This window comes from Gordionus sp. m RMFG-2023, chromosome 3 (genome assembly GCF_954871325.1).
Source record: "Gordionus sp. m RMFG-2023 chromosome 3, tfGorSpeb1-WG-v2, whole genome shotgun sequence".
Classification (NCBI taxonomy): Eukaryota; Metazoa; Nematomorpha; class Gordioida; order Chordodea; family Parachordodidae; genus Gordionus; species Gordionus sp. m RMFG-2023.
The window spans coordinates 47542998-47567828 of NC_088777.1; the positions used below are offsets into that span (position 1 = coordinate 47542998).

The 24831-nt window shown below is 27.2% G+C and overlaps 1 protein-coding gene across 1 annotated transcript; it reads left to right on the plus strand.

Moving 5' to 3' along the window:
• The first annotated feature begins 487 nt into the window (after positions 1-487).
• Positions 488-24662, plus strand: LOC135926512 (mitochondrial 2-oxoglutarate/malate carrier protein-like). The gene is made up of 9 exons (XM_065462418.1): positions 488-620; positions 665-726; positions 773-863; positions 910-993; positions 1037-1247; positions 17520-17607; positions 17863-17968; positions 23813-23864; positions 24244-24662. The coding sequence occupies exons 1-9, from the start codon at positions 517-519 to the stop codon at positions 24418-24420; spliced, it is 975 nt and encodes a 324-aa protein (XP_065318490.1). The 5' UTR covers positions 488-516; the 3' UTR covers positions 24421-24662.
• The last annotated feature ends 169 nt before the right edge of the window (positions 24663-24831 follow it).

Below are 24831 nucleotides of genomic sequence, written 5' to 3' on the forward strand. Positions count from 1 at the left end.
CGAATTTTATGATTATGTGTATATTTATTATATAAAATGATTATAATATTACGAGATGACTATATTAATGTTCCTTCTCAATATTGTAAATGTTTAGTCTATTTTCATTCCAAATATCCTAACCACATTTGGATCGAAGGCTCAGAAATAAAATATTTGTTCAATTTGATTTTAATTTCTAAAGCAGTTTATAATATATTATTTTTTAAATTTAAACCAATTTATTTCAAAATTCCACCTTTCTTAAAATCAAAATGGTAGAATCAGGAGATATAAATTAGTGTTTTTACTTCTGCCAAAATAAAAGGCAAGGGATTAGGCTAATTTCTTATCAAATCCCTCAATGGATATCCCCCGTATACCAAATTTTACAAATTTAACTACATATATTTAAATTTATTTATATTAATAAAAAAAATCGATTTATTACATTTATCAAGGTGATTGAATGTCAGTAATGATTCATGTCACTCATTGATATATTTCTTATAAATTTAATTAATCCATTTATAACACATGGATATTAAGGCCGCTCCCCCAAGTCCAACTCAAATTATTAAATCGCCGGGTGGACCCATCATTCCTAAACCCGTAAAATTTTTAATAGGAGGCACAGCTGGGTTTAAAATACAACTATAAATATTTTATTTAAAAATATTTACAGCATGTCAGCCACTCTTTTTGTACACCCTTTGGATTTGGTAAAAAATAGAATGCAGTTAAGCGGTATTTTATTAATAAAACAATGTTAATTTAGTACAAATCTTCATAGGAGAAGGTGGGCAAAAACGTTTATACTCATCAACATTTAATACTTTCCAACAAATTGCAAGACAGGAAGGAATTTTAAAACTATACAGTGGGTAATTTTAAATTATAGAAATATTGTGATTATATTATTATATTTAGATTATCTGCTGGATTACTTAGACAAGCAACATACACAACTGTTAGATTAGGTGTTTATACCTTATTATTTGAAAAATTTTCCAAGTTTCTATTTGATTTATAATGCTTAATTAAAATTCATTAAAAGGGATGGGAAACCTCCCAATTTTGCTGAGAAAACGGCTATAGCAATGACAGCTGGTGCAATTGGGGCCTTCTTTGGAAATCCGGCAGAAATATCTTTAATTAGAATGTGTGCTGATGGAAGATTACCAATAGCTGAAAGGAGAGGTTATAAAAGTGTCATTGATGCCTTAGTTAGAATGGCTAAAGAAGAAGGAATATTAACTTTATGGAGGGTATATTTATAAATATATAATTTGTCTATCTTAAATTTATTTTTATTACTCTCTACAATTTTTTTAAATAAATGCCCTACAATCATCTTAGAACGTTACATAAAAATATGTTTAAACTAACAAAAATAAAAATATAATAACTTTGGAGTTGTGTTCAAAACTATTTTAAATTTTTTTTTACAAGTTTAAAATGTATGCAAATTTTATTAAAATGCAAGTTAAATTTTTGAAATTTATAAAATTTTATAGAATTATGTTTTAGACATGTTTTTATTAATAGCTTATTTTTTTCATTTAAGTTTCAAAAGTTTATAAAAAATTTTATGATGTTTTGAAAACATCCTAAAAAAAATAACTGTTGTAATTAGCAAGCTGGTCAATTGACCAGTCAAAAGTTGAATCAGTAGTTTAAATAAACATACCAAATGCAGTAATGCAGTAACATCTACTTGAGTGCAATTAAATGAGGTGGGCTTATTCAATATAATGTATGCAACAAATACAAATTTGCAAAAGAGCTTTAAAAGCATCCATTGTTAAAAAAATTATTTGTGATATATGCCTAAGAGAATTAAGTTGTTCTATCAGTGGTTTTAGATTATACATTCTAAAGACTCAAAAGTGACTTTATATCAAATAAATACCATGAATATTTATATTTTTCTGGTTTTGATGTTTGTGGAAGGATGTTATATTACTATTGAAATTATTCTGGATAGTATTATTATAAAGTCATTCTTCCTAATTATAATAACATATTATTGATGTATTTAAAAAATATATTTATTATATATAGTTCTAGGACTTTTATATTATAAGAAAAACAAAGATGATTTTTGTTAAATGGGGGTCTGGGGGCGAAGATCCCCCCCCCCCCCCATAGGCTTTTATATGTATGGACCTCCTCTAAGGAAAATTCCTAGCTATGCCACTGGATCATATAGATTGGATTTAAATTTTAAAGTTTTTAAATATACTTAACTGCTAGCTATATCATTGTTGAAAATTCAAGGGGACAAATGCACTTTATCCCAAGTAAAAAATTGATATGTTCTTTGGAACAACAATTATTCAATCATGCCAAGTTCCAATTATATCTCGATCAGAAGAAAATTATTTTATAAATATGTTTTAAGAAAAAAATGATATAAATACTGTTGCGAATTCAAATTGTGAATTCAAATCTAACCTTTTATTTTTATATTACATTTTATGAATTCAAATTTATCTTTTCAATTTAACTTTTTATTTTTGTAATTCAACTTATATTACTTATTATTTTTAGTAACCTTACTTTTTGTTTTTATATATATTCTAATTTATATTTTAGAAAATGTATATATACCTTAAGAAAAGAAAAAGAAATTAGTTAATAAAATATATTTTTTATTTAATAAAGTTAATAAAACATATTTATTATTCACCGGCACATATTCATGTTATTCTACATGGTGCCCCATGCAAAGAATAAGGCAACTAACGATATAGCGCGAGGTTCGAGTCAGTAAAAATATATTTTATTAACTAATTTCTTTTTCTTTTCTTAAGGTATATATACATTTTTATAAGTCCAAATTAGAATACAAACGAAAAACAAAAAAGTAAAAATATTATAAAATATAAAAAGTAAGGTTACGCCGAAAGTTATAAAATTAAATTACAAAAAATAATAAAAATTAGATTGCAAAAAATTCAAATGCAAAAAACAAAAAGAATTAGATTATAACGTAACATTCTCTTTCTTCTGATAATTACATCGGAGAAGTCACAGAGAGTTTGTTGTCCAAGTGGTTTATCGTTTTGGTTGTCAATGTTGCATAAGTCACTAATCGTTGGCTTGTCCAATGAATATGTGCCGGTGAATAATAAATATGTTTTATTATCTTTATTAAATAAAAAATATATTTTATTAACTAATTTCTTTTTCTTTTCTTAAGGTATATATACATTTTCTAAAATATAAATTAGAATATATATAAAAACAAAAAGTAAGGTTACTAAAAATAATAAGTAATATAAGTTGAATTACAAAAATAAAAAGTTAAATTGAAAAGATAAATTTGAATTCATAAAATGTAATATAAAAATAAAAGGTTAGATTTGAATTCACAATTTGAATTCGCAACATTCTCCCTCTTCTGATAATTTCATCGGAGAAGACACAGAGAGTTTGTTGTCCAAGTGGTTTAGCTTTTTGGTAATCAAGTTGTATCACAAATCATCATAACGTTGGCTTGTCCCAATCGTTGGTTTGATCAATTCGATTTTGCACGTTGGTTTGTTTAATCACAAGCTTGATATCCATATCGTAAATTGTCTCCATTAATCATAGCTTGTTTGATAGTACTCAATTGTTATTATCATTTTTCCAAAATTGTTATTATCATAAATAAGTTGCGAATAAGAAATAATAGTTCATCATAAGAATAAATGAAGAATGATAAATCAATAAGATTGTTATATTTTTAGCGTTTTAATTTTTTGTGTTTTAATATGAGCGTTTTAATTTTTAATTTAGTTTATACAATTTAATATTTATTTTATATTTTAAGTTACATAGTCTTTTAAATAAGCAGGTTTTTTTTTAATTCGCACAGGTCTAGAGATAGGTGTTATATCGTTATTATCAGTAATTTTTATATTTTTGTCCATACTTCCCTCCTTAAAAGAATCCTTAGAGTCATAGTTAATAATTGTGTTAAAACAGTTTCTAATTCTTATTTGATCTAAATGTCTCCTCAAAATACCTTTCTCAGTCTTAATTTGGAACATCATATCACTTTCTTTATGTGTGATAATACCTTTGCACCATTTATCATCACCTTGTAATTTATACCAAACAAAATCTCCTACGTTAAAAGTTCTATTTCGTGGTAAAGTAACGTTTATCCTTCTCCTCCATCGGTTTTAATAAGTCCCGTTTAACTCTAATATCTCGATTAAACATTCTCTGTGATGGTGTAACTCCTGTAGTATCATTACGCGTATTTCTGTAATTAAGTAAAAATTTGCTAAGTGCGATATCTGGGTCTATTTTAATATTCCTTTTCATATGTGTTTTGAACGTTCTAACCATGCGTTCAACCTGGCCATTGGATTGCTGGTGATAAGCAGATGTAAGCACATGTTTAATACCAAAATTGTTGCAAAATTTTTCAAAATCGTTACTCGTAAAGTTAGTGCCGTTATCAGTAACTATAGTTTCAGGTATTCCATATAGCGAAATAGTTTTAAAGATTTCTTTTAAAGTAACATCAGTCGTAATATTTTTAACAGGAATAATAATTGGAAATTTGCTGTAGGCATCGACTATTATCAACCAATTTTTTGTGAAGAACGGACCCGCATAATCTATATGTATCCTTTCAAACGGTTTGGTTGCCGAAACCCATGGTTTTTGTATCTTTATAGGATTATCGTGATATATATTACAATCGTCACAACTTTTCACTTCCATAACGATATCATTATTTATACTAGGCCACCACATGTAATCTTTGGCTAAGGATTTGATTTTTCCTGCTCCCAAGTGACCTTCATGTAATGACTGTAGTATAGTTTTTCTCATAGAAGACGGAATTATGATTTTATTGCTTTTGTAAAGACAATCTTTAATTATACTTAATTCTAATTCAATGTTTTTATAAATATTATTCATTATAGGTCTGTTGTTATTAATATCATTTATGACTTGTTTTAATTCCGTATCTTTCAAAGTTTCATCACGAATTTGATCAAAGTTAATAGGTAAATCCTCATATTCACTTATAATGGTTACATTTTCAATAGTTTCATCACGACATTCTTGTGGTAATCTCGAAAGGCAATCAGGAACAACATTATATTTACCGGCTTTATACTTTATATTAAAATCATATCCTCCTAATGTAATATTCCACTTCTGGAGTCTTAACGACATGGTACTATTATCCTTAAGACCCTTGGTGAAGATGTGAACTAGAGGCTTATGGTCAGTAATAATTGTAAATTTTGTGCCGATTAAATATTCCTGAAATCTCTTTATGGCGAACATTATAGCGAGAGCCTCACGCTCAATATTGGTATAGTTCATTTCAGATTTTAATAAAGTTCTCGACGCGAAAGCTATAGGTTTTTCTTTACCATCTTTTTCAATATGAAATAGTACAGCTCCTAAACCACATTTTGATGCGTCAGTGGCTATCCCTATAGGTAATTCAGGGTTAAAATATGTCAAAGCAGGTGGAAGACTAATTAACTTCTTTAGATCATAAAAACTTTTAGAGTGTTCTAGATTCCAAGCCCATTTTTCTTTATTGACAATCTTATAAAGAGGATCGGCAATTTCCGCAAAATTGTTCAAAAATTTTCTATAGTAGCCAGCCATTCCCAGAAATGTTGATAATTCAGCAGCTGATTTTGGTTCTGGCATATTAATTATTGCTTCAATTTTGTCGTGATTAGCATGAATCCCCTTGGCGTCAATATCATGACCCAGGAACCTCACTTTGTTTTTAAAGAACACACTTTTATTAAAGTTAGGTATTAGCCCAAACGATGATATTCTATCAAACACTTTTTTTATGTTGTTTAGGTGGGCTTCATCGTTTTTTCCAGTTATAAGTAAATCATCAATATAAAATATAACGTCATCCATGTCCCCGAAGATTTGATCCATAATCTGTTGAAAAATTGCAGATGAGGTCTTAAGCCCAAAAGGAAGTCTAGTAAATTGGTAATATCCCTTATGCGTAGATATGGTTAAAATATTTCTGCAACTTTTATCAATTGGAATCTGTAAGAAAGCATTTTTAAAGTCAATCTTCGTAAATTTCTTTCCTTCCGAAAGTTTAGCAATTAGATCATTAATTCGTGGTAGAGGGTATCTAAAGTCTTCTAGAGCTGGGTTTACAGTATCCTTAAAATCAGCGCAAAGCCTAATGCTCCCATCTTCTTTATAGACAGCGGTAACAGGACTTGCCCATCGGACATCATTCACCGGCTCAATTATTTTATCATGTATCCATTTCTTGAGTTCTTTACTAACAAGATCAATTTTTGAATAAGGTATACGTCTAGGCGGTATAATTTTAGGTTGGGCATCATTTTTTAAATGTAACTTGACACTTGCTTTGTTAATTGGCCCATTAGTCAATTTCGATTCACACTCTTTAATCAATTTTTTTATTTCATCTTCGTAATTAGTGTCAATATTTGCTATAAATTTATTTAAAATATTTTTGAAAGCATTGATCCACATACGTCCCAACAAAGCATTTTTACTTGATTCAACCACTACCGCTTGTAAATATTTGGAAATACCATCATAAGTCACTTTAACTTGAGTAGTTCCTATGATTTTGATTAAATTCCCGTCATAAGCAGTGAGTTGTAGCTCAGATTTCTTAAGATCTCTAATACCAAGTTTTTTAGCCAGACCATGAGGTATGATAGTGTATTTGGATCCAGTGTCCACTTGCATACAAGTAACAACATCGTTCACTTTTACAGTAGTCATAAATGCGTTATCTTTGTCATTAATTACATCACCAGATAAATTGTTGACATTAAAATCATTATCAACTTTGTTCTTTGTAGAATCAACTTTCTCTTCAATAATTTCTTCAATATTCATGTTGTAATCATTATTGTATTGTATTTGCTTTCTGTTATTTTCGTCGCCACTTCTATAATTATTTGAGTTGTTGTTATATTGTATTTGATTTCTCTGATTATTATTATTACCTCTATAATTATTTGAATTGTTATAATAAGATTGGTAATTGTTACGATTTCCGTCACCGTATTGGATTTGTTTTCTTTGATTATTATCATACCATGTATTATTTCTACCATAATTCGATTGATTATTATTATTATTATAGCGATAATTGTTATAGTTATAATTGTTATAATTATCGTGGTATCGCGAATTATTATTACCATAATTGTATCTAAAATTACTATTGTAATTCCCATTTCTATATCTATTATCATAATTATTTCTAAAATTATTATCATTTCTACTGCAAAAATTTTTATCTTTATCGGATTTTTTATCATTATTTATATAACTTATATCATTATCCTCAGACTTAATATTACTAGAGTCCAGTTTCACCCCTAATTCCATCATCTGATTCAATGTATGGTCAAAATTTTTGGAGAATTTGTATTTAATTTTATCGTTTAAAGTAGATGTCCGTAATTTCTCTTTTAATCTACTATCGTCCAAAAAATTACATTTCTTATGAAGTTTCGATACTCTAATGTACCACAAAAACTCTCTGATGAGTTTTGTTGAAGAAGATTAAATTTATTAATTAAAGTATTTAGCGCTGGTAAAAGATAGGTTAACTTTTTAATCACAATTTTAAGATCTAAAATATCGGTATCAGAACAAATTGCCTTAATGTCGTCAAAAACTTCGTCTGATAAATTATTAAGCAAAGTATTAATTTTAATAGAGTCCGATAATGTACTGGTCGAAAAGTAATTTAATATTCTGTCTAAATAAATTTCAGTAAGAGGACCCACTAACTTAGGAATCTTATGTGTAAATTCTTGTTTAATTTCCATATTTAATTAATAAGACACATAAATAAGCAATTATAACATTTATTATTTTATCAATTCAAATTTTTGGTATCTATTCATGTTTTGGTAAATATACAGATTAATTCAATGAAATCATTGTCACCATAAATGTAATGTTTTCCATTTAAAAATTCGAAACAATTAATCATGTCTCTTAAGTTCATGAATTCAAACAACACGTCTTCCGTACCGTCTATCCTATAAAAGTCGACATCGGTATTATAGGTTAACTCAAACAAAATATCGTAGATGGAGATTTGGTGGGGTACATTAAGTAGTTTGAAGGCAAACATAGTTGATGAAAATAATTTTTAAATGACTTACCCTTTTTATTTTTCCATCTTATATAGAATTGTTTGTACCATTTTATAATTTTTTTTTTTTATTAACCAATTTTTACAAAGGGAAAAAAATTTTGTTTTTTAAAAAAAAATTTCCATAAGGCGAGTTTCTTTTGCTAAAACTGGAGGCACCATGTAGAATAACATCACACAATATTTTTCTAAAATAATGATGTTTAATTTTTACACCTTTTGTCTTCAAAAGCTTTATTTCAAAAACATTTTTATCATATTAAGTATTACTTTAAGGGTTATTTAAATCAATCCCTTTTAATTCATATGTTTTAATTACATGTCATCATTCAAGAAATCAAAAAATATCAATATTATCCATTATGATTTTACATTTTAGTAATTTTAAAAATTTATAACATGCCTTTATCCTGGCATAAAATTTTAATTTTTAATAACTTTTCTTCTTACGTGGATTAGAATAATAAGTAATCATCATTGGTCTCACAAAATAGAATTCATAACCTAACGTCCAACTTTCATATTGGTTCTTTCTAGGTTGCCACCTTAGGTTAGGTGCTGGCTATCATATTCCAGTCCAACATCCAGAGCCGGGACACCATAAAGAAAGAAGCTTTTTGCATGAAAAAACGTACTAAGGTTTGATTCTTGGTCATCTCAGTAGATTAGGTAGTCACAATAGATAAGGTAGTCATAATAGGTAGTCATCTCCATAGGTTAAGCAGTCTCCATAGGTTAGATAGTCATCTCAGTAGATTAGGTAGTCACAATAGATAAGGTAGTCATAATAGGTAGTCATCTCCATAAGTTAAGCACAAGGTAGAGTCATAATAGGTAGTCATCTCCATAGGTTAAGCATTCAACACAATAGGTAGTCAATAGGTAGTCATATAAATAGAGTCATCTCAATGGATTAAACAATCGTCACAATAGGTAGTCATATAAATAGAGTCATCTCAATGGATTAAACAATCGTCATAGATTAGATGGTCATCTCAGCAGATTAGGTAGTCATCTTTTTCTAGTCCACCACCCAAAGGGCACCATGCAAAGAATAAAGTTGGTGACGGGCAAGTCCTGTTACCGCTGTCTATAAAGAAGATGGGAGCATTAGGCTTTGCGCTGATTTTAAGGATACTGTAAACCCACTCCAGTTTTGGCAAAAGAAACTCGCCTTATGGAAATTTTTTTTTAAAAAACAAAATTTTTTTCCCTTTGTAAAAATTGGTTAATAAAAAAAAAAATTATAAAATGGTACAAACAATTCTATATAAGATGGAAAAATAAAAAGGGTAAGTCATTTAAAAATTATTTTCATCAACTATGTTTGCCTTCAAACTACTTAATGTACCCCACCAAATCTCCATCTACGATATTTTGTTTGAGTTAACCTATAATACCGATGTCGACTTTTATAGGATAGACGGTACGGAAGACGTGTTGTTTGAATTCATGAACTTAAGAGACATGATTAATTGTTTCGAATTTTTAAATGGAAAACATTACATTTATGGTGACAATGATTTCATTGAATTAATCTGTATATTTACCAAAACATGAATAGATACCAAAAATTTGAATTGATAAAATAATAAATGTTATAATTGCTTATTTATGTGTCTTATTAATTAAATATGGAAATTAAACAAGAATTTACACATAAGATTCCTAAGTTAGTGGGTCCTCTTACTGAAATTTATTTAGACAGAATATTAAATTACTTTTCGACCAGTACATTATCGGACTCTATTAAAATTAATACTTTGCTTAATAATTTATCAGACGAAGTTTTTGACGACATTAAGGCAATTTGTTCTGATACCGATATTTTAGATCTTAAAATTGTGATTAAAAAGTTAACCTATCTTTTACCAGCGCTAAATTTAAATACTTTAATTAATAAATTTAATCTTCTTCAACAAAACTCATCAGAGAGTTTTATGTTGTGGTACATTAGAGTATCGAAACTTCATAAGAAATGTAATTTTTTGGACGATAGTAGATTAAAAGAGAAATTACGGACATCTACTTTAAACGATAAAATTAAATACAAATTCTCCAAAAATTTTGACCTTACATTGAATCAGATGGTGGAATTAGGGGTGAAACTGGACTCTAGTAATATTAAGTCTGAGGATAATGATATAAGTTATATAAATAATGATAAAAAATCCGATAAAGATAAAAATTTTTGCAGTAGAAATGATAATAATTTTAGAAATAATTTTAGAAATAATTATTATAATAGATATAGAAATGGGAATTACAATAGTAATTTTAGATACAATTATGGTAATAATAATTCGCGATACCACGATAATTATAACAATTATAACTATAACAATTATCGCTATAATAATAATAATAATCAATCGAATTATGGTAGAAATAATACATGGTATGATAATAATCAAAGAAAACAAATCAATACGGTGACGGAAATCGTAACAATTACCAATCTTATTATAACAATTCAAATAATTATAGAGGTAATTATAATAATCAGAGAAAGCAAATACAATATAACAACAACTCAAATAATTATAGAGGTAATAATAATAATCAGAGAAATCAAATACAATATAACAACAACTCAAATAATTATAGAAGTGGCGACGAAAATAACAGAAAGCAAATACAATACAATAATGATTACAACATGAATATTGAAGAAATTATTGAAGAGAAAGTTGATTCTACAAAGAACAAAGTTGATAATGATTTTAATGTCAACAATTTATCTGGTGATGTAATTAATGACAAAGATAACGCATTTATGACTACTGTAAAAGTGAACGATGTTGTTACTTGTATGCAAGTGGACACTGGATCCAAATACACTATCATACCTCATGGTCTGGCTAAAAAACTTGGTATTAGAGATCTTAAGAAATCTGAGCTACAACTTACTGCTTATGACGGGAATTTAATCAAAATCATAGGAACTACTCAAGTTAAAGTGACTTATGATGGTATTTCCAAATATTTACAAGCGGTAGTGGTTGAATCAAGTAAAAATGCTTTGTTGGGACGTATGTGGATCAATGCTTTCAAAAATATTTTAAATAAATTTATAGCAAATATTGACACTAATTACGAAGATGAAATAAAAAAATTGATTAAAGAGTGTGAATCGAAATTGACTAATGGGCCAATTAACAAAGCAAGTGTCAAGTTACATTTAAAAAATGATGCCCAACCTAAAATTATACCGCCTAGACGTATACCTTATTCAAAAATTGATCTTGTTAGTAAAGAACTCAAGAAATGGATACATGATAAAATAATTGAGCCGGTGAATGATGTCCGATGGGCAAGTCCTGTTACCGCTGTCTATAAAGAAGATGGGAGCATTAGGCTTTGCGCTGATTTTAAGGATACTGTAAACCCAGCTCTAGAAGACTTTAGATACCCTCTACCACGAATTAATGATCTAATTGCTAAACTTTCGGAAGGAAAGAAATTTACGAAGATTGACTTTAAAAATGCTTTCTTACAGATTCCAATTGATAAAAGTTGCAGAAATATTTTAACCATATCTACGCATAAGGGATATTACCAATTTACTAGACTTCCTTTTGGGCTTAAGACCTCATCTGCAATTTTTCAACAGATTATGGATCAAATCTTCGGGGACATGGATGACGTTATATTTTATATTGATGATTTACTTATAACTGGAAAAAACGATGAAGCCCACCTAAACAACATAAAAAAAGTGTTTGATAGAATATCATCGTTTGGGCTAATACCTAACTTTAATAAAAGTGTGTTCTTTAAAAACAAAGTGAGGTTCCTGGGTCATGATATTGACGCCAAGGGGATTCATGCTAATCACGATAAAATTGAAGCAATAATTAATATGCCAGAACCAAAATCAGCTGCTGAATTATCAACATTTCTGGGAATGGCTGGCTACTATAGAAAATTTTTGAACAATTTTGCGGAAATTGCCGATCCTCTTTATAAGATTGTCAATAAAGAAAAATGGGCTTGGAATCTAGAACACTCTAAAAGTTTTTATGATCTAAAGAAGTTAATTAGTCTTCCACCTGCTTTGACATATTTTAACCCTGAATTACCTATAGGGATAGCCACTGACGCATCAAAATGTGGTTTAGGAGCTGTACTATTTCATATTGAAAAAGATGGTAAAGAAAAACCTATAGCTTTCGCGTCGAGAACTTTATTAAAATCTGAAATGAACTATACCAATATTGAGCGTGAGGCTCTCGCTATAATGTTCGCCATAAAGAGATTTCAGGAATATTTAATCGGCACAAAATTTACAATTATTACTGACCATAAGCCTCTAGTTCACATCTTCACCAAGGGTCTTAAGGATAATAGTACCATGTCGTTAAGACTCCAGAAGTGGAATATTACATTAGGAGGATATGATTTTAATATAAAGTATAAAGCCGGTAAATATAATGTTGTTCCTGATTGCCTTTCGAGATTACCACAAGAATGTCGTGATGAAACTATTGAAAATGTAACCATTATAAGTGAATATGAGGATTTACCTATTAACTTTGATCAAATTCGTGATGAAACTTTGAAAGATACGGAATTAAAACAAGTCATAAATGATATTAATAACAACAGACCTATAATGAATAATATTTATAAAAACATTGAATTAGAATTAAGTATAATTAAAGATTGTCTTTACAAAAGCAATAAAATCATAATTCCGTCTTCTATGAGAAAAACTATACTACAGTCATTACATGAAGGTCACTTGGGAGCAGGAAAAATCAAATCCTTAGCCAAAGATTACATGTGGTGGCCTAGTATAAATAATGATATCGTTATGGAAGTGAAAAGTTGTGACGATTGTAATATATATCACGATAATCCTATAAAGATACAAAAACCATGGGTTTCGGCAACCAAACCGTTTGAAAGGATACATATAGATTATGCGGGTCCGTTCTTCACAAAAAATTGGTTGATAATAGTCGATGCCTACAGCAAATTTCCAATTATTATTCCTGTTAAAAATATTACGACTGATGTTACTTTAAAAGAAATCTTTAAAACTATTTCGCTATATGGAATACCTGAAACTATAGTTACTGATAACGGCACTAACTTTACGAGTAACGATTTTGAAAAATTTTGCAACAATTTTGGTATTAAACATGTGCTTACATCTGCTTATCACCAGCAATCCAATGGCCAGGTTGAACGCATGGTTAGAACGTTCAAAACACATATGAAAAGGAATATTAAAATAGACCCAGATATCGCACTTAGCAAATTTTTACTTAATTACAGAAATACGCGTAATGATACTACAGGAGTTACACCATCACAGAGAATGTTTAATCGAGATATTAGAGTTAAACGGGACTTATTAAAACCGATGGAGGAGAAGGATAAACGTTACTTTACCACGAAATAGAACTTTTAACGTAGGAGATTTTGTTTGGTATAAATTACAAGGTGATGATAAATGGTGCAAAGGTATTATCACACATAAAGAAAGTGATATGATGTTCCAAATTAAGACTGAGAAAGGTATTTTGAGGAGACATTTAGATCAAATAAGAATTAGAAACTGTTTTAACACAATTATTAACTATGACTCTAAGGATTCTTTTAAGGAGGGAAGTATGGACAAAAATATAAAAATTACTGATAATAACGATATAACACCTATCTCTAGACCTGTGCGAATTAAAAAAAAACCTGCTTATTTAAAAGACTATGTAACTTAAAATATAAAATAAATATTAAATTGTATAAACTAAATTAAAAATTAAAACGCTCATATTAAAACACAAAAAATTAAAACGCTAAAAATATAACAATCTTATTGATTTATCATTCTTCATTTATTCTTATGATGAACTATTATTTCTTATTCGCAACTTATTTATGATAATAACAATTTTGGAAAAATGATAATAACAATTGAGTACTATCAAACAAGCTATGATTAATGGAGACAATTTACGATATGGATATCAAGCTTGTGATTAAACAAACCAACGTGCAAAATCGAATTGATCAAACCAACGATTGGGACAAGCCAACGTTATGATGATTTGTGATACAACTTGATTACCAAAAAGCTAAACCACTTGGACAACAAACTCTCTGTGTCTTCTCCGATGAAATTATCAGAAGAGGGAGAATGTTGCGAATTCAAATTGTGAATTCAAATCTAACCTTTTATTTTTATATTACATTTTATGAATTCAAATTTATCTTTTCAATTTAACTTTTTATTTTTGTAATTCAACTTATATTACTTATTATTTTTAGTAACCTTACTTTTTGTTTTTATATATATTCTAATTTATATTTTAGAAAATGTATATATACCTTAAGAAAAGAAAAAGAAATTAGTTAATAAAATATATTTTTTATTTAATAAAGTTAATAAAACATATTTATTATTCACCGGCACATATTCATGTTATTCTACAAATACAACTACTCATATTGCTGCCTACTTATTAGACTCCAATATCAAGGACACCATCTCACAAAAAATTAATACGATGAAGGATAAAAGATCTAGGAATTTTACAAAATGGTGATAATCAAGCCATCTTAAGTTAGCGTTCATTATTATTTACGATTAATTAAAAACATAGATTAATTAAAAACATAAAAGAAAATGATTAATCGATTAACCAGAAAACCACTCTGCCAAAGAAAGTGAAAACGAAACAACATTTCAAGAATGAATCTAAATATTATCAAATTTAATAATATGCATGAATATATTTTATATATGTTATTATATTATTTATATATATATACATATATACATATACATAATAAAGTCACGATATTCGACCAGTCAAATATCGACTAAAATGGTATTTGAACTCAAATACCCAACCATAGGTGTATTGATATAACAGTATTACCCTTTTGATTTTCGCTTTTTATTTCCAACACATATTCTGATAATAAGGTACCATTAACACATTTGTATAATAAAAATTTATAATACACGCATAATTTATTATCCTCATTTAAATTATAGCTCATCAAAACAAAAAAACACATCACTCAAATAAGATATTGTTTTTTTTATTTTCTCTTAGGGTGTTCGTCCAATCCAAACTCCATTTCGTAAATTTCTATATTAAATAAAAATAAATTTTTGACTTTGTTTATGTCTCTTGATTGTAATTTTGATAAATAATAGAAGGAAGAAGTAAAATCATGGCTAAATCAATTTTTATTTCCCCTTTTTGGGATTGGTGATTAAAGATTTATTTTATGAAAATTTGGTTATCCCTAAATAAAAAAATCGAGTTTGAATAGTAACTGTTGATTCCTCCTCCAAAATTTGAACGTTTATTCATCTCTGATAAAGATAATTAGGTCTATAATAGACGATTAACTAAGATCGACCCACTGCAGGTCGCGGTGATCTCTGGGCCACCACCAAATTAAAAGATAGATAAAAAATTGACCCTCAGAGTTTGGTGATTCTCTGACCTGACGTCCTATAAATTCTTTTGCTCTTTTGACGTTTTTTTAAAATAATATTAAGATTATTTGCCTATGACTAAGGTCACGCCATTACCGTGCCTGAATTCAGTTCCAGTTCATGCGTAACGTGTGAAAGTAAAATTGAGAACTGGCACTATTAAGATCACACTATTAAGAAGTATTTCTTTTTTTATACAAATAAAAAACTAATAAGTTAATTTTATTGAACAAAATTAAAATAATTGTTGATCTATATATATTTAACCATCTATATTAATACAAAATGATATTTAAGGGGTATATATAACAATATTAATTTATAAAAATTAATCACCACATAAATGTTATTTATCTCTATTTAGTATTAATGCAATAGTAAACCTATTATTAACGATAGCCAATGAAATAAATGATAATAACAAGGCTTACTAATTATTTACGTTATTACAGAATGTTGAGATTTATCAATACCTCAACATTTTCAAAATTTTTATAGTCAAAACAATCAGTAACCTTTTTTAAAATTGTTTCCTATATATATAATATTTTTTAATTATGTAATTTAACTTCTAATATTATGCAATTATATTGACCTCCATAATATAATATTAAATGTAGAAAAGTTATTATAATATAATATACAAATAACGTAACCTTTAAAATATATAACGTAACCTTTAAAATATTATAAGATATTCAAATATAACAAAAATTAAATTTGTTTTTAATTATTGCCCAATGCATTCTAATTTGTAAATAATAGTTTTTTAGCCAGCATATCGATATATTTAATTATATAAAATATGCTACTATTTCTGTGAATTATGTCATAATATTAAGAAACCTAACTTTATGATGATAAGTTATTTTGATCAGTTTTAATTTATTTAAATTAGGCATTATAAGGTGCAATTTATACAACTAAAATTTAATTTAGATTATCACATAATTGATTAGATTAGATTTACAAATTTTTTCAAAAAAAATTGATAACGAGATTTTAATCATTGTTTGTTCGCAAAATTTGGATTTAAAATTAAAATTATACATATTTTAATTTAATTTAATTGTAATCCAATTAAATTTATATATATTATATTACAATTAATTATATTCTTTACTTTATGTTTATTGATTTTGTATCTCCCCATTATTACATCTAATATTCTATAAATATAAAGATGAGCTCTTGAAATGAAACTAAATATCTCTTTCAATTAGCATTACAAATATTAGAGTTTGTAATTAAAATTACCTTGAAGTTAAGTTATATAACATTAATGTTGCCATATTTTAATATTAATAAATTTTAAGTTCATGTCACGAAAATTTTTATTATTGATTAAATTTCTTCAAATACATTAGGCCTTTTATATTAAAATGTCATAACCCATCTATCTGATTCTGATATGTGAGACAGAAATCTCGTATATCAAGATCATACTTTACACTAGTTCTGAATATTTTTTATTAAATGTCCAGTTCTTAGAAAAAAAAGAGATTTTTGATTCTTTTGACACCGTTATGATGTTCTAGATCCAGTTCTAAACTGTCAAAGCAAGTAAAAAATAATAATAAATAAACTAATCCTGTTTCCTATTTCCGGAAAATCGAAAATGGGTTCTGATTCTCAGATATTTAAAAAAAAGGAGTTAGGTAATATTTTTCTCATTTCCGGTTCCGAACTCTCCTGAAAAATCTTTTTTGAATTGAAAAATAAATAATTTGATTTAAAAAAAATATATTAATCTTTTTGGTTTATTGTAATGTTTTTACTTTGTTGATTCTCATTTTGGATTTTTTTTCTGTAGGGGGGGGGGGGGGTCTGTGCCTTGCACGTACATAAAATAATACTTTTTTTATAAAAAATATTCTATATTTATCATGTGATATTTAAAACAAATTTTTATTTACCTAGGGTGTTGGAACAACGGTGTCTCGCGCCATTGTTGTCAATGCAGCTCAATTAGCAACTTATTCTCAAGCCAAACAACTCTTAATACAAAGTTTTTTTTTTTTAAAAAAGGATTAAAACATAATGATTTAAAGATATAGAGTGTAAGTTAAATGTCTGATAGTAGCCCCTAAATTCAATCCAAAAATAATTTTCTAAGATTTTAAGGGGGGGGGGGGGGTTGAATCAGTGAATCCCCAATATTACCACTCTGAGTTCCATTGTCGAGGGTTTAAAGAATTTTTTTTATAGATTCTAAGAATATATGTATATGTATATATATATAATTTTCTTCTACACTTTATAGATGGTAAATATTTTGGCGATAATATAACAACCCATTTTGTCGCCAGCATGATAAGCGGCCTCGCCACTACACTTGCGTCCATGCCGATCGATATGGCTAAAACTAGGTATGGTTTATTATGATTATACTATTTCTTAAAATTTACACTTTTATAAAACTATTGGCCATATTTGGATGTTTTTTTTTTTTTTAGTAAGTAATAAAAATTGTTTTATCTTGAGCTTTTTAAGATTAATGATATGGGTTAATCTGAGACGACACTAAAAAAAAATCAGCTGTAAATGAAAATTATTAGACGCTTGGCGTCGTGGCAGTTTTTATTGGCATTCTATATTGAGGCCTTGATTCCCAGCGTTAACATGAAAAAATAAAATGGCTGAAATGTTAAACCCAAGCTAAGCACGTCTCATTGTCGAAAAAAAAATCTTCTTTTTTTTTAAAAAAAAATGGCGAATAATTTTTAAATTTTTAAAACGATATTATATATAACAATTAATATCATGGTTTAAAGCTGGACTGTTAGAGACAGCAATGATTGGGATAAAGCCCGCGGAAAAAAAAACTAAAGAATTATAATTCGCGAAAGAAAAAAAATATATAGAAATAAAAGACTTCGTAAAATAAATCTTGTCCTTATATTATAGATCTTAGACCGCCCAGAGTAGTGTTGTTAGACGGCCTGATTTGAGCCGATTTTTAAAAGCAGCTAACTCTATTATTCAGAAAAATATAATGCTAGCCTGAATATTTTGCTCATAGATGGTACCAAGGTTTGGAGAACTATTAGTGAAATCTCAAAGAATGGAATGGGCAATATTTTTCTGGCTAAAATATTGAGTTCGCCGTTTTTAAAAATCGGCACAAATCTAGCCGTTTAACAACACTAGGGCCTATATTTGAAAAAAAATCGGGCCTAGCAGGGTTGAGCTTGTTTTGAAATAAAAATTGATATATTTGAAAAAAATTATTTACGAGAAATGGCCGCATATTTTTTTTTTTATTTGTAGACTGATCAAAAATGTCGATTATATTTAGCTTAAATAATAAAATAAAAATGCAAAACTATAATTGAAAGCGAAGAATTAATTTCTATATTAAAATAAATTCGGGCCGGGCTTTTTGGGAGGGCTGGGCCATATAAAAATATATAAAATAATGGTTTTCGTCACTGCTTTGTGTCAAGATGGAATTCATAAATATAAATCAGGATTAGGATGCAGCGAATTTAATATTTTTATTTTTAAAATAATTTAAAAATGCCAAAATTTTTGCCATATGACCCCGGTCTTCCGAGCCCTGACAAATTGTTAAAATATATTAGAAGAAGTCTGAATTTGGAAGAAAAAAAATTTATATTTTAAAGGAAATTTTGACTACTTTCGACAAATTTTAAGTCGATAAAGAAAATAGATTATCACATAGCCTAATGGTAGGCCTTTAAAGTTATATAATGTTGAATATTGTTAATACCGGAAATGGTGGTTCAGCTCAACTTTAGGAGAAGTTAATCATTGGTCTATTGCAAATATTCTTAATAAATATTTGATATTAATCAATAATTGTAATATAAGTCAAAAACTATCAAATATTTTATTTTTAATATTTAAAAGAATAATTATTTATGATGTGGAAAAGAATATTTTGGGATGAGAAGGGGACTTTGTTTGATTTCTTTGATGAATTGAATTTCTCAAAAAAACTAAAAAAATACAAATCAATTTTTTATAATTTATTGGACAAAATTTTATTTATATTAAATGAGTATTTAGGTATTTTATATTTGATTCTCATAATGACACTGAGGGTAACTTTCTGCTAACCTTTTGATAATGGTTGCATAGGATGATAGGAAAAAATACTATTTCGCTTTGATCAAAATCAAGTTCATGATGATATGAATTTTATTCATAATATTGAGTACTACACCACCAGAAAAAAACAAACATTTTTTCTAATTTTAAGAAAACCAATCATTTTAGTTTTAAAACAAAATATGTTCTAAATCTGCAAAATTTATTAAAACTAACTTTTATATCAATATGAGTTTCTTTGAAATTATATGATATTCCTTTTATGATTGATTGCGTAGAATGAAGTATTTTCTTCAATTGGTTCTCTCTTTTAACCTTTATGTTGATTGATATAAAACCGTTTGTACTAGGAATCGTACGCCTCCTTTTATCGGATACATGGAATTTTCCAGATAATATCTAAAATACAATCTTGAAAAACGTTTCCAGTCTTTGTTATATTTGGATTGGATAAAACACCCATTTTCTTGACCAATTTTATTGCTATCCTAGAAAATTCTTTTTGTTTTTAAGGTCCAAGAATTTGGTAAAACCGTCAATATCTGAATTTATTTTCACTTTCGAGGATGTGGTTGTTTCAAATTTATCTATTCAATTGCTTAATGATTTCACATAAATTTTCAAAAAATTTTTAAAACATATTTCTTAATTTTTTTTTATGTCAGGTAAATGCAAATTTTATCGTTAAATGATTTATTCTGTATTAATCATCCAAGGAAGTTTTAGTTATTTTAACGAAGAGAGAAATTCAATTGGTCAAATAAATTAACCAAAGTTCCCTCACCCCTAATATAAAAAAAAATACTTTTTTTTCAGATCATAAATAGCTAATTTTTTAAATATTTACGATTAATATCAATATCAAATATTAAAAATATTAGCACTAGATTAATGACCGAAATGCCACATCTCCTAAACTTGAGCTTAACATTTATTCATTAATCCTATATCTGTTTGTTACGTAAAAAAAAATGTCCGATTTGATTTTATAATCATTTCCGGTTTTTGACATAAATTTTTTTAAAAACTAGTTAGCAAGCTCGATCCAAATTTTTTTTAGATATTTTGTCCGCCCAATCCGGTTCAAAGTTATTTTAAGAGTTTGGGTTAGTAGGGAGATGAGAGATTTACGCCAAATTGCCAATTCGCAAGAAATAAAAGCTATATTTTTTTCTTATTTATACGCATTTTCCGAGTCGATAGAAAGTTACGAAGGAGAAATATATTAACGAAGTTAATTTTTCGCCCAATATTTTTAATTTGAAGATTCGATGGAGGTATTAATAAAATTTTTTTATAATTTTTATTGTTTTGTTTAGATTCAAATATAATCGATTTACTTGTACGCAAAGCAGCCAAATTTAATGCAATCCTAGACTGTGCAATTCTCTTAATCATTTCTTTTTTTTATAATGTTTACCTAGGTCTACGCAATTACATGTCTATAGAACAAGGATGCCAATTCCATTTGCTAATACATTCATGAAAAACAAATTATTTGTCTGGGAGGGAAATAAATCCGAAATAAAAAAATAAACTATTTTCTGAATGAAAGTTTATAACCCTAAAGATATTTACATGATATAGACAAGAATACAAAAAAAAAACTTATGATAATGATTTAATTGCAGATAAAAAGGAAGATGATGATGCTAAGATGGAGCTATATACAGTAGATGGGAATCTAATTGGCATATATTATCGAACTCATAAAATTCAATATATTTTTTTTTCAAAATATCCTTAAGTTATATGTGTGGACGCAACGTTTTTGTTAAATAATGTCAGTCTTCATTTTAGTATCAATTGATGGAAACAATCGGTCAAATATTATATGTGTATGGGTTGTCTAATCCGAATCATTCGATGTAGCATCACAAATGCTTCAAATTTTTTTTTTTTTTAAAACTTAATCCAGCTTGGACAGTTATAAAAAAATGTCTATTGATAAATATAGATGGATTTTTAAAATAATGTTTATGCCATCTTTGATGACATAATTTTTCACTATAAAGATAACTATAATTTTTTCTCCTTTCCATAAATACGTGTCTGCATGGCAATTGCATATTTTTTTTTAAAAAAAAGGGGCAATCACAATTATACATATCTGATTGGCAAACAAGGTTACAATTATCTTCAACATTATATTATTAATGTTTTAACTCCTTTTGAATGCATATTCCTTTAACAATTTCCTATAATTGGCTAATGTTTGATCTCCCTCATTTATAAACGAGATTTTAATTTTTTTTTTCCATTAAATTATTGTGCTCCCTTTCAGCACTTAGCATCCTATTCTTAATTGACATAATTAAATCGGTAAGCATATTTGGAAGGGTAGAGTATTTGGTTATTTTTAAATATTTGTTAATGCCCTCTACCCTGTTATTTGTAAATTGTTAAAAGTTAAAATGATATTTTTTCCAAGCATCGGACCATTCATATTTGATTTGATGCCAGCGAGAAAAAATATTTATTTAATGATTCTAGATTTAAATTAATTAATTTGTGATAATTTTCAAAATATATGTCAAAAGACTGTGCATCTAGCATGCTATGCAACAGATGTTTCGCATTATTAATCATATCCTTAGGTATATTTCGTGGGTAACTTCCCTATCCCAAGCTCTGGTCACATGCTTCCTACATATTCCAATTGAACATAGGGGAATGCGCCAATGTTAGCTCTACTGCCAGCTAATCTTTTATCACTAACAATGACTTTTATATCTGTCCAAACTGGATTAAGTTTTTTTAAGTGATGCTAAATCAAATGATTCAGATTTGACAATCCATACACAAATAATATGTGATCGATTATTTCCATCAATCGCTATTAAAATGAACACAGGAATACGCCTATTATTTAACCGATACGGTTGCATCCACACATATAATTTCAGGATATTTTGAAAAAATATATTGCATTTGATGAGTTCGATAATATATGCCAATTAGATTTCCATCTACTGTATATAACTTCATATTAGCATCACCATCTTCCTTGACTTTATCTCTCATTGCAAATAAATCATTATCATAATTTTTTTTTGTAGGGTTAACACTTTCCTTCAAAAAATATTTTATTTTGGATTTATTTCCTCCTTATAGATTCAACTACAAATTTATACTGTGCTTCATTAAGCTTTATTTGTCTGGGTGATAATTGAATTTTCATCTAAAATTAGATATTATTTTTATAATCAAAAAATACATTTCATTTGTTTAAAAAAACATTATTTCATACTTTTATCTTATATATTCTATCAAAATTATCGAAATATAATTAATCTACCCTAGAACCCTATTCATATCAATCACTAAGTTAAAATATATTTATCTTAAATATAAAAACTAAATGCTTTACCATATGGATGATTGTGATTTTCATGCATATTCTTGACAAATAATTTGTTTTTCATGAATCTAAAGCAAATGATTTGTTCATGTTCTATAGAGATGTAATTGCGTAGACCTGAGGAATTTGTATGGTACATTCCATCAAATATACAAAGGAATTTTATATTTCAATATTTAAATTTTTTTCAAAAAAAGTATATTTAATTAAAATTTTTATAACGGTTTATAGCATCTTGTAAATAGGATAAAAACATATCTTTTTCTTTCATATCTAAATAAATATTATATTAAAATTTAGGTACATTATAAAAAAAGAAGAAATGATTTAGTAAATTGCACAGCGTATAAGTAGTACATTTTGGCTGCTTTGCATACAAGTAAATTGATATATTTAAATCTAAATCTTAAAAAAGTAAAATTATAAAAATATTACATGGTAAAATAATTTTTTTTAACTTCCGTCAATTCTTCAAATTAAAAATTATTGGCTGAAAATTAACTTCGTTAATATATTTCTCCTTCCTAACTTTTTATCGGCTCGGAAACTGCGTTAATTGATTTTACAATAGTAACACATGGGGGCCCTATTCAAATTTTTGAAACTTTACTAATTAAAGATTAATTTAAAAAAGATTGTTTAGTTGGGAAGAAACTAATTAACTTTCTTGAGATTTTTAAAATATCGCCAAATGGGCGTCCGGACTAGAAAATATATAAACATAAAAAAAACCTTCTTTTCTTTACAAATATTTTAAACTTTCTTTCTATTTTTGCAGAATACAAAACATGAAAGTGATTAATGGAATTCCCGAATACAAAGGAGCTATAGTTAGTTTTTGATTTTTTTAGATTTATCCATTTTTTTGGTTTATTTTTTGAATATTCAAAAATAGTTAAGAAAGAAAAGTGTTGTGATTTCGTATTTTTACATTATGTATATAATTTTATATAGCAAATGTCAATTAACTAATGCATGAATGTCGATTCATAGATTATATATTGTTTAGTTATATAATATCTTCTAATATTATGTTATACATGTCAAGCTTCAATTGGTTTCATTCATTTTACGTTTGTGGAAAATCAGAAAGACTTTTTTAAGATTTTTTTGTCATTATTTGTTTTCGGATACAATAAAATATTTAGTTATTAAATTTTTCAACCTAGATTTTTTTGATTGCTATAATTGTTTATATTTTTATTTTAGGATGTAATGAGCAAAGTGATCAAAAATGAAGGGTTATTTAGTTTGTGGAAAGGGTTTACTCCTTATTACGCCCGCGTGGGTCCTCATACCGTTTTGATGTTCGTATTCATGGAACAATTTAATCGAATGTACGCTAAATACATACTCAAGGATGATAGGAAAGTTGCCTCACTCTAAAAACAACACATTATATACTCTTCCCTAAATGCTGTTTAATAAACAATTTTTTTTATAAGGCTAAATAGTCAATTATTAATAATCTCATTTATATGATTTTAATATTATACCAAATCAACATATATATTTTTTTAGAGATATTTTGTTTTGCATTTGATAATTACTACAAAATTTCATGTATTTTAAATGATGTTTTGTGATTTTTTAAAAAAATATATATTAAATAAACCATACATCATTTGACTAATTTATGTAAAATCGATATTTTTTTTTTATTAATTTAGAAAATTTGAAAAATTATAAGGTATTTAAATAATTTGTTTTGCATTGATAATTACTACAAAACTTTATGTATTTTAAATGTTTTGTGATTTTTTTAAAAAAAATATATTAATTAACCATACATCATTT